This window comes from Anopheles stephensi, chromosome 3 (assembly GCF_013141755.1).
Source record: "Anopheles stephensi strain Indian chromosome 3, UCI_ANSTEP_V1.0, whole genome shotgun sequence".
Classification (NCBI taxonomy): Eukaryota; Metazoa; Arthropoda; class Insecta; order Diptera; family Culicidae; genus Anopheles; species Anopheles stephensi.
The window spans coordinates 67477473-67489171 of NC_050203.1; the positions used below are offsets into that span (position 1 = coordinate 67477473).

Here is an 11699-nt window from a genome sequence, read left to right on the forward strand (position 1 = left end):
AAGAAACAGTCCGATGGGGGACAGTGAGAGAAATTTGAAGGAATCTGATTCACTGGACTAGATGCTTCCCTGCCTGGATATGGACGTTGTCGTGCTCTTCTCGCCCACCGTCTTATTATGGCTAGCTAGGAAATGAACCAGGAATGATCGGGGGGGTGGGTTAGGAAAGCCTTGAGGTATCTTGGCTCCAAATTTTGTTTTTTTTTTTTGCTCGTTCAAGACTTTGGTCCATCCTTACAGCTCAACAGTCTTCCAGAAGCACGAACAGTTAATTGCGGGAGACGGCGATTCCCCGTTCTCGAGGACTCGAAAATTATGTACTTTCTCGAGGACACTGTCCAGAAGCTAGCCATGGCAGTGTCGTTTCGAGATGCAACGATGTTGGGAGGATTTTGGCTCGATTTGTCCACCTTGTTTTTTAGGGGGAGTACGAGTGCAGGACTTTCATTTTTCACTTCATTTCCGACAAGCCGGGCCAAACTTTGGCTTCGTAAGTTTAATTACACTTTTTTGTTTACGGTTAATTGTTTTCGGTTTGAGGGACACGCCCGGAAACGAGTCCGGGTGCAGTTTTGCAGGAGCAAATACAAATAGTGGAACGCGCCGAAAGAAGAACTGAAACAATTCGGATTCGGATTGTGTATCGCCCGTGCCCGTACTGGGTGAACTTTTTCGTCACAAGTTCTGGTTTGGTTGGTTTGTTTGTTTGCTACGTGAAGCCAACTATCAAACGCTCTGTTTGTCGACTTGTTAGCCGTGTTTTGTTGCTTGCTTCGGCTTAAGCTTTAACTTGGTGTATACGTTGGATATAAATTTGGCAAAGTGTTGCTGTTGGTTTTTTTTTTCTTTCCCTCCTCTGTTTGTAGTTTTATTGCATTCTTTGCTGAAAAATGGGGGGTTTGCTAAGAAAGAGTCCGGCACGCTGAGGTAGGTATGAAAGTCATGGCATTACGTGACACTATTTTTGGTGCTAAAGTTTAAAATGAAAATTTACTCGTAACGCTTCGAAGAGCACGAAAAACTAGAAGTGATGTGCCGAAACTTCAGTGCGGAGACCTTGGAGTGAGTTTAACAATTTGGTAAGGAGATATTAAGAAGAGATTAAACTTCTGTCACTACATTAACGTTCAGTAAGTATAACAGCATTTTTTTCATCAAGAATGATCAGACAGTTACAAAGATAACCATATAGATCTATGAGCTCGGATAACCAAAGTAGCGATAATTAAGCCCGAATTATTTGGCCTAGATGTGATCAAGAAACTATCTGAATAGCTCTATAGAATACTGGTTCGCTACAGCAAAGAATGATCAGCGACAGTTTTAATATATCTAGGGAGAGATATGCCGGATACGAAATGTTCAAAAACTCCGTGTGCTACTACGACGTGCCCCCGTGCACCTTCGATCTTTGAAACGGCGGAGCGGTTCGGTGGCCAAGGCGATAGCAGTGCCGGTCTTCACACGGCAGGACCGGGAATCAAATCCTACCTAGAACGCATCTTCGTACACAATACTTCCTCGTATCCAGCGACGAGTAAAATCAAATCCTTTCGAGGTTGTAGAGCCAAATACGACGATGAAATATAAGCCGTGATATTGAATCTATCATTGGCTTAATTGAGTAACTATAACTGATTTTTATGTGCTAGCACAACTAACTTACTCACTTATCCGGCGCTACAACCGCCCCGGTCTCGGCCTGCTGCAACAATCCTCGAATCCTCACGGTCCAGCGTCTTCGTCTGGCGCCAACGCCAACACTCCATTCCAGTTTGGGCCTACTACGCCTCCTCTGTCCGTGTGAACGACCTAAAAGGACTATACGGGCTGGGTCGTCCAGTGTCATTCTCATGACATGATCAGCCAACGATGATGAGATCCTCGTAGAGCTCGTCATTGTAGCGGCTCCTCCATTGTCCTTCCACACATACGCGGCCAAAACTGCTTCTCAGCATCTTCTTCTCAAACGCGGCTTAGAGGCTTTCGACAGATTTGGACAGAGTCCTTGGCTCAGAGACGCACGGGAGTACTGGGACTATAAATGTTTTGTACAGTCCCATGCTTCGTCCATCGCCACGGGTATTTCGATATTTAGCACAACTTATTTTTGTTTAAAAATAACAATCCTAATAGATTTGTAGGAAGTAATTGAATTAAAGCTTGAAATAAGGATTGGAGTGTCTATAAGAATAAGAGTAGAGTAACGTGAAGTAGAGTTTAAAAAAAAGTATAAGATCATCACAGAAATTAGTCGATCACCTTAATAAATTAGAAACGTTTATTTTTCCAGCGATAGACACCATTCTACTACCACCATTATGAACTTTATGAAGTTTGTTCTTATAGATTCTCATTTTTCTACCGTTCTGCTAAAAAAATATATATATGTATCAACATGCGATTTCACTTTTTTAATTTTTGCTTATCTATTACTTGATGTTCATTAGCAAATCTTAAAAAACGCAACCTCTATGTGGACTTCAAAAAAATAAATGGCACTGGTTTTTATCACTAGGATAATGCAGGTTCTTAAGGCAGTTGAGTGAAATTGTGTAGTAAATTAAATAATTTCTACCCAGCTTCTGATGCACGCCCCTTAAATCAGCGCTTTGTTTCGCTCTGATAATTATATTGCTGCTCCCACGTCCAACTGCGCGACATCGCGTGACCCCGGAAGCTGATCCTAGCAAACGGCTGGACAATGATTATGGGGGTACCGTTTTAAATTGGAATTTATCTTCCATGACGCATGTAGCGCGCCAATGGAAATCATTAGCTTTAAGTTTAGTGTAATGCTTTGCTGCTGCAGCCCAGTGCCAGATTCCTGTTGGCCAATGTCACCCTGAACGCTAGCTACTAACCTGCACGAGAGGCACGTTAATGTTGGTTTAATGTTTTAAACTGTAGGCGGATGGTGTTGTAGGTTTAATTAAAAACAAAAACAAAAACACACGTACAGTTAGCAGACATTCGGGACAACATTTGGGTAACAATTTCCATTACGTCATGCCCGTCTGCATGCGCCATCCGGGACTAAATTGTTTCACGACACGGTTCGGTTCGCCGGCATCTTCAAAAATTTGGTAAGGTGCCATTGGTCCAAAAGCGGTCCACGCATCCATTTCCAGTGTGGCAAACCGTTTCACCAACTGATTACGTTAATCAGCAGCTTGGGCGGGGAACTAATTACAGACTGCCAGCCCGAGTTGCTCTCAATCAAACGCATGATAAATGAAATTCCAACGGGCAGATGCTTCACTTCATTAGTGCAGTGGTGCGGAAGTGAGTGTGTTTGCCGTGCCGTAGCTGATCAGAACGAAACCTTCCTTCGTATAAGTGAGTTGTCCTAACTTCGATCATCGAACAATTCACGACCAATCAAACTCGGTTCGGAACTCCGCAGAGTCTCCGGGGAGACAAGCTTGGCGTGCCGGTTGTTCGGCTCGGCAGCTCGCTTGAACAGGCAGCACCGGAAACGCAAACTGTTTACGAAAAATCTGCCTACCGGAAGCCGATCCAAAGTAAACAAAAGTTTCTGGGCAGGACGAGCAGCTTGTACGTCATAACGCACAGGCCCCGAATGGCTCGGATTCACAGGGCACGCACAGGGCTCGGTTCGATTCCGGTTTGGACAAGAGACCATCGGTGACGGTGGTACAGTGCTTGTTAAACCGAAACCCTTTCCATCATCATCATCAGCAGCGTTCGGTAAAGAACACTGAACAACACAAGAAAATACGCCGGTTTCCCACGTTTCCCCCGGGAAGTGGACCGTTGCAAAGGGATAGCATCAGCACCATAACGAAGCACCACCATTAGCGCCGTTGGGAGAAAGCGCGGCAAAGAAGCCGGCGCGCGCGTAACTTTTCTTTTCTTTGCTCGTAAACATAATTCAATTTTCCATACTGTTGCAATTAAGATAATTTGAAAGATAGAAAGCAGCTTTGGTAGAATAGGAAAGAAAGTAGAGAGAAGAAAGTAGAAGACCCCCTCCCGGTGAAGGATTATCAGTGGATTGAAAGTTTTTCTTCGTTTTGCCGTCCATTTTTGTTTCTGTTTGTTTCTTCAGCTTTCTTGTTGCCGTTTCATTTGAGATTTGAAGACTGCTTTTTTTGTGCCGGTGTTCTCACCGGTCCTCAGCGTTAGTACTAATTCGGCTAAAGAAGAGAGCTTTTCTTCTTTACTGGTATCGTCAGCGTTTTTTTCTTTGGAGGGTTTGGTTTTTTTGCGTTGGTCCATGGAGCATTCCTGCCACTGCATGCCACTGCACCAGGGCGCACGAATGTGTATGACAATCAGGGACATATTCTGAACGGCTAACCGGACAAATTGATGTGAGGGTGGAGCTGAAAGTGACCGGTAAAATTTGGGTTTGATTTTTGTTCATTTTTATCCGAGATCTGAGAACATTTGACGGCTGGAAATTTTTGGAAAAATGGTATAAAATAGTAACAAAAATTAATGAAGCAATCCATAGAGAAGAAAAAAATCATTACATCAGTAAATAGTCTGTGCTAATTAAGTTTTAATCTGATCTGCTTTATTTTGGAATTGACACCTCTCAAGGAATTATTGTTCTTGGAGTTCCATCACATATCAGGTCCTTAAGTCAAGCAGAAGCAGAGGAAGAACAAGAAGATTCTTTGGGTTCTTCTATTTAACATTGGCATAGATGGATAGTCAGTTCAAAATACAAAGAAACGATCCGGATGGGTGTTGCTGGCTGCCCTGGCAAACTAAAGATTGTCCTCACGACCGCTCCTGAGGGTGCTGATGCTCTCCTGAGAGGTCAATTATTGTCTTGGTTCGTTTCTTAGCACACTTTTTCTTTAGCACTAGGCCACTAGCAAACAGCTTGCTATTCTAAAGCCTTTTAGCACAGATCAGTAGTGAAGCTAACAATTAAAGATCACTTAAAGATTATTACATACAATAGGTAGAAAGCGCTTAGAACCCAAGATTCTACACGGACATTGAAGTGTTCTAGATGAGCTTTGATATTTTAGCCCAATTAATTGTTTAAATAATTGTCAAAGAAAATTCAACATCCTAAGCGAAGCAGGTTAAAAGATATATTTTAAAGGTCTCGGCACAGCCGTTAAGCCCTGAAAATGAACTGTTAAGTAATATGAAGAAGTTAGCTAGCATATTATAGAAACATATAGAAAAACGTAGTTTGAAGTTATTTAACTAAGGGTAAATTTTTTGCGTATATGATCACTCGAATCAATCGAATAATACCCTGATATCCTGAATACTGTTCCCTATATCACTCGATAACCATAAATCAGAAGCAGAAACACTTTCCGATTCACCTCCGCGAACGGTTCGTGCGCTTCGGCCGTACACGCTCTTCTCAATGCGTGTGCCAGTTGCGGTTGCGGCGGACAAACTTTTGCGCCATGGCGAAATAGCTGAGAAAACAGCACCATCGAGGTGATAAACAAAGTCGTCATCGACACGGCACGAAAGTTGCCAAACCGGCGAAACCGGCTGGTGGATCTGCGACTCCCCGACCGCAACCCATCTCGCGGGACCAATTTGCCAGCATCCTTTTGGGGGACTTTTTCGGATGTAAGATTTTGGTCGTTTCCACACAGCTTCCACGAGGTTCGATCCTTTCACGGGACGTGTGAAGGGTTGGTTTGTGGAGATTTTGCGTCCTGTTCTTCTAGGGGATAGATGGTGGATTTTTTTCCAGAGCTTGCTTCTTTCCCAAGAGAGAAAGCACACTTTACCGATGGTTGTTAATGAACAAACGGGCAGTGGTGAAATATGAAAAATGGCATCCACTTTATCCTCGATTGGATGCAAAAAAACAGGGGGGGGGGGGGGAATTTTTCAATAGTTTTCCCGGCGCACCGCAATGCCAACCGGACCGAAGGATCGGTGTCCCAAAAGTCGCTAGCAAAACAAACAAGCTATCGGAGCTACCCGTCGTCAGCAATTGTGCATGTTGTGGCTGAAGGTTTGGCGGAACACACGCTCCCAAGGATGTATGCGGGACTTTCGGCCGGAATATGGCACATCCTTGAATCAAAGTGGCCAGCAAAAAAAAATACCGCGGAATGGGATGGGATCGTTGGGTTTTTTGTGTGTGTGTTATCAACCAGATTTTGCATCGCCCATCGGAATCGCAAGGTACGGGAAAGTTTATCGTCTGCATGCCAAAGAAGCTGCATCTGTGGAAGGGAGATTGTCGATCATGGCATTTGAATGCGATTGGCCGGTGGTGTAACGGCGGAATGAAATGCTCTGTGCGGGCCCGGGCAACCTTCACCGGGAGATAAATTGAACGCAAAAATATGAAATGGATGCGGCCAAAAGTTTTCCACGGTCTTTCAATTGGTAGAATGAAAAATGGTTGAGGTGCGCAACGTTCGGAACTTCGGAGAAGGGTAGCAAATTGAAAACCCCGTCCCATCCCTTCCATTCCACCTTAAAATCAAACCCTGGGCACGTGGACAAAACTAATGCTTTGGCAGAACCGAGTGGCGGTAGTAAGATGGGGATTTAAAAAGTCCCTCGAGTGGGAGACGAAAGACCCGACATTAGGATGGTCGGTCCGCTTTACATATTTGCGTATCATTTATTGTGGTATAAATAGTGTTCTCGGTATGCTCCGGAACCCACACGCACACGCGGTGGAAGGTTACCTTTGTGCGATTGATCGTTTGTAAGCGTCTTCAACTATAGGTTTGTTGCCGCAGCATATGCCGTTGCTAGTGTTGGAAGATGCGAGAGTGGGGTGGGGGTTCTAACATATTTTAAAGCAATGAACTGCAATAAGCGGATCAGAAGGGTAGAATCTTTTGGGAAATTGGGAAAGAAAAGAGATTTGTATTTATTGAAATGGACATGATAATGGTATTCATTACTGAACTTTGATGCAAAGCTGGGGTCCGTACCATGTGATAGCTAGTTCGTAGCAAACGTCTTAGCAACGACCTCGCTGGTGCTCTCACATACGTGTTATTAATTTCCCCCGTGGTTTGATTGTGAAGCTGAAGCAGCGCCCTTCAGGGAGCATCATGTAGCAGTACAGTACAAAAATGGCTTTTAAATTTTAGTTTATTTTCGTCTACTTTCGATTCGATCTTTCAAATCTCCACTCTAGTCGTGGTCTAGTCGGGGTAATCTGACGCTAATGAACACAATATTGTTTGTGTCTTGAATATTGCCTTCAGGCGCAAATAATTTAATCCTTTCCAACATAATTTGTGACTTAGTTTTGAAGGATTAAGACCAGAGCTTTAAGCTTTGTAAGTACAAGACAATTATTGGACTACAGTTAATATTTACACAGTTTCATATTTTATCAGATTTCACACCAAATAAGCACTGCCACAAAGCATTAGAGAGATTTTATTTATATTTATTTATATTTTTAGAATTACGGCTTGACGCGAGATGTTGAGAAAATATTCCTAATAATGAAACAAAAAGAATAGGCACACACAAATCTAAATAGTGTAAGCCCACAGCAATAAGGAATAGGATAATTTGGAACAGACCTGGTGAAGGTGCGGTGGTGGACAAAAGATAGCCGATTTATACGATTTAGTTTTCCGGGTAGTTTACCCGATTTCTAAACTAAAAGAAAATAATAAAACCCCGAGTAGCTCAATTTAAGCTATAAAACTGTATTGAAAAGATGGCCAGATCTATGAAGAAAACTTAATTCAAAGTTAATATTTTATTGCTTCTATTTTTTGTCTAATTTGCCACATTGTTAAGAACATATTTCCATCATAATATCAAAAAATAATTTGTAGTCGATGTCTTCACTGATCCCATTGATAGAATCGTTTTTCCAACAGCTTATATTAAGTTTTGCAAAAATAACTGCTTAGTTATTTTGTTCAACATTTATCTTAAAACAAAGTAGTTTTATTCTATTGTCCGTACTGTAAAAGTGGTGAGAAGTTTCGGTGTAGTAAGCTGGTTTATTGCGTCTGTTCGCTACTGCGTGTATCATTCGACTCTCCTTTTTACCTTCGCCTTTCGCTTGACAGTTGGCTGACAGTGCTGCAAATTGTCGCGCGCGCTGTCACCGACACAGGGTGATACAATTCCTACAGCACTTACTGTATGTACTTATCAGTAGCGATCTTGGTTTCCAGCATAAGACCTCAATACCGCTATCGTATGCCAATCTGCCTATCCATTCTGACGAACGCCCAATCTCAATTTAGGCCTATAATGCCTCCTCTGCCTATGTGAATGGTATAAAAAGCTTTGAGGCCGAGGTCTTAGAGTGCTGGGTCGTCCGGTATTATTCACACGACATAACAGCCCAGTAAATGCCTGGTGAGTCTTACTCATGATACATTAGTGAAGATCAGCTGAACGAGCTCCTAACGTGCTTAGAATAGGGGCTTTTTGCCATGAGATTTTGGATGAATTTGATTGTAAATAAAAATATATAAAAATTAGACTTTAACTTCGCGTACTTACCTTGATCAGGATGAATATTAAGGAGGAGTCGACTTAGTCGACATAAGTCCCTTAAGAACAATTTTAAACTAGCTATTCCGTATTGAAGATTTCCACGCTATAAAGCTTATCTCGATAAACGTTTAGCAAGATGAAGTTATATATAATTTTTATAATTTTTAACTCTTACTTCTCTTCTCAATAGCATCAAGAACGAAAGTGCGAAAACTAAAGAAGAGGAAATCTATCTACGGTATGAGATGTTCTTTGAGCATTTACCGCCAAAACTGTAACCACAAATGGAATGACATGCTTTATTCGGATTTAAATGTTACCATGGTCTGCGTTGCACTACGCACCATATGGGGAAGTTTCCATGCACGAGGGTATAAATAATCATCATCTTTCAATTTAGAGACAGAGTATCACAACGGATTGGGGTTACTGTTTGCCGGGCCCACTGTGCAACGCATTTATCATCATCAACTGAAAATTAGAGAAAACACATTACTGTGCTTGCGAAAGAGATTCCGAGCTGCATTTTGCATGCGGGCCAGCACTGGTACAAAATCGAATCGTAACGCACCTTGCGGAACGCTGGAAACCGATCGAAATAGTCATGCTGGTAGCTGGTAATGTACGGGCACACTTTAACCTCAGAGCAGTGAGGTTTCTTCGCCCGTTTCTGGGCCAACTGCCGTTGCTGAAAGTGGCCCCAGACGGTATCACTCATTGCCTGGGTGCTGGTGCGTGGAATGAAGTGTTTGGTGGTGTACCCGAACGTTCGGTAGGCGGCTCGCTGCGGTGAAGATCAAGTGTGAGTTTTTTTTGTTTTGAACAGGGACATACACTTCACGTAAGTACTTACCCCTACCGTACTCCAGGGACAATCGTACGGGTACTGTTGAATTTTTTCGGCCCATCCAGAAATTTTAACACGATTATCCGAGTACCTGCGCACAACGTCGTGCTCCATGTTTCCGTTACAAAGTTACAGCGCTATAAAGCGCTCCTGCAAACCTGAAAAGTAACAGGAAAAGTATTTTTAGTGAACAAAAACAAAAAACCCAGCTGCAATTATCTTAATTTACCCGATCGACGGTTGGAAATGGAAATTAAATTGAATTTAAATTTATGCAACCGGCAACCCACAACTACAACGTGACAAATCATGCAAAAAGAAGCGACAGCAAACAAAAAATCAAACAATAAAAGAGAACTGTGTGTGTTTTTTTTTTTGCTGTTATAAAATAGGGTGTGTGTGTGTGTGTGTGAATGTCCTCGGACAATACATAACGCGACCGGAGTGTTGTAAAACAGGCGCGCCAATCACCTTTCGGTCATTTGGTTTCCCTTCATTGTTCCCTACGTTAGCGGTCGGTTCAATTTTATAGAAATGAGAATCGGAAGTGCTGGCGTTGTGGCAGTGGGAATGAAACAAGTGTTAAGCTTAAATAAATAGTGAACGGGCATCTTCAAAAAATTGGGAGCTGCCGGTGCTGTGGCATAGGTAGGTGAGCACAGGGTACGATTGTCGCAAATTTTCACTTCATTCGAAAAGCGTTCCATTAAATTATTTTCGCGTTTCTGGCGCTTGTACAGAGGGCGTAAGTGCAATTAAAATGGTGGTGCAAAATTTATTTCAATTCGTTCGGTTGTTTTTTATTTTTATTTTTAACGAGTGCCTTATGGTGGAGGACGAAACCAGGAATTGGGAACAGTTTCCACTGTTGAGTTTAATAGTGGACGATGGCGAAGTTATCGAGCAAAATGCAGTTAAAAATAATTATTGTAATTGGTTTCGATAATGTTCTTTCAAAATCGAAATTTTAAAGCTATCGGTTTAATTGATTAATTTTTCATTTAAATTTATTTTTGCACCCCAATTTACAGTGATTAAAATAGCATTTCTTGTTCTTTCTTAGCACTTGCTGGCAAACAAAAGGCTCACCAAATGACACTTACATGGAATCGTAAATAAAGCTTTTCCGGCAAACAACATTTCCGTCCATCCAAACTACTCCACATCAAACAACAACATCATAATGATAGATATGCAAATAAACTCACTTTAAGTGAAGTCGAATCTGTTTGCTTCCCAGTTGATCCGAAAAAAACGACCCACAACTGTTGGGACCGCTGCGCCGATCGGTGAAAAATATTGTTTTGCCGCCCACCCGAACTGCAAATGTAAATTTAAATTTATATTCAAACATGCTATCTTCATCAGACAAAACCCCCGGACCACGAAAGCGCCATAGCAATTGTAGAAGGAGTGCAAAGGGAGAAATTTGCTTATACGCTCACAATCGATACGGCCAGCTAGCGAGTAAGCAGGACCAGTGCAATGAATATAAAATAAATGTGTTATAAAGTGAAAAACAAAATATTGGTATCGGTTTAATTTACCCGATTTTTTGTGACTACCTCGAAAAGCCACGGATGTGTCGGAAGAAAAAAGAAACAGCACGGCTTTCGAATGATATAGCGAACATTGGCGCTTGGCGGGGTTGGTTTGGACGATTATTTAACGAGGTGGAAAAACAAATAAAATATTAAATTACTGTATCGAATTCGCCAGTGAGTAGGTAGCAAAATGGATTGTCACTGGCGGGAAAACCAAGAGGGATATTTAAAGTTAACCAAAACACGGTTACACACGGAGGGTAGGTTTGTACATACCGTTCGAATGAGGTTTAACTCAAAAACGCAACCAAATTTGGAGGACTTTTCTTTACTTTTTTTAGAGGTTTTGCTATAAAAAACACGCACCAAATAAATGATTGAACGAAAATATGATTTGATGTTACACCCGTGTTTATGGATGCTCTACGGTTACTATGATGAAGATGCGTATGGTTGGAATAACTCCGGAATTTTGCTGTCAAAACGATTTGACAAAACTTATCGTGCGAGAGAAAATTAAATCCGTCTCGAACATTCCAACCAAAGTTATCACGTGTTATAAGCTTACAACGAGAAGATTTTCATTCCATCTTGCAAGAACTCGTCTTGCTTACTGGTCTGGCGCTTTGAGGTCTTGATCTATGCAATCTATTATCTCGGCCGTTAGCTCTACCTGAATTTAGACTGAATTTAAAGTTACAGCTTTAAAGGACTTTATTCACTAAGTCGTCCGAAACTATTTTCACTGGAACCGGGTAAGTCTAAGCTGCTGTACAATCGAGACATCATGGTGCATCATTACTGATGGTCACCACGCATAACTCTAAGTATCTTCATCCCGATCGCTTCTCCAA

General features: G+C 42.0%; 1 protein-coding gene across 2 annotated transcripts; it reads right to left on the reverse strand.

Moving 5' to 3' along the window:
* Positions 1 to 8733: 8733 nt before the first annotated feature.
* Positions 8734 to 11364, reverse strand: LOC118511790. Of its 2 annotated transcripts, XM_036055318.1 has the most exons (5): positions 11122 to 11364; positions 10510 to 10621; positions 9308 to 9459; positions 9026 to 9238; positions 8734 to 8925 (listed from the first exon to the last, which is right to left on the reverse strand). In XM_036055318.1, exons 3-5 carry the CDS (start codon positions 9413 to 9415, stop codon positions 8881 to 8883), a joined length of 366 nt encoding a protein of 121 aa, XP_035911211.1. In that variant the 5' UTR covers positions 9416 to 9459; positions 10510 to 10621; positions 11122 to 11364; the 3' UTR covers positions 8734 to 8880. The 2 variants fall into 2 exon arrangements, with proteins under 2 accessions (XP_035911211.1, XP_035911210.1); XM_036055317.1 differs by lacking the exon at positions 10510 to 10621.
* Between the last annotated feature and the right edge of the window lie 335 nt (positions 11365 to 11699).

Excerpts from the sequence above, each read along its gene's own strand:
- LOC118511790 (XM_036055317.1), bottom strand. The coding sequence starts at position 9,415 with ATGGAGCACGACGTTGTGCGCAGGTACTCGGATAATCGTGTTAAAATT. Across the intron at positions 9,239-9,307 it reads GTCCCTGGAGTACGGTAGGG|CGAGCCGCCTACCGAACGTT; the intron begins GTAAGTACTTAC and ends TCTTCACCGCAG. Across the intron at positions 8,926-9,025 it reads GGTTTCCAGCGTTCCGCAAG|TTGATGATGATAAATGCGTT; the intron begins GTGCGTTACGAT and ends TCTAATTTTCAG.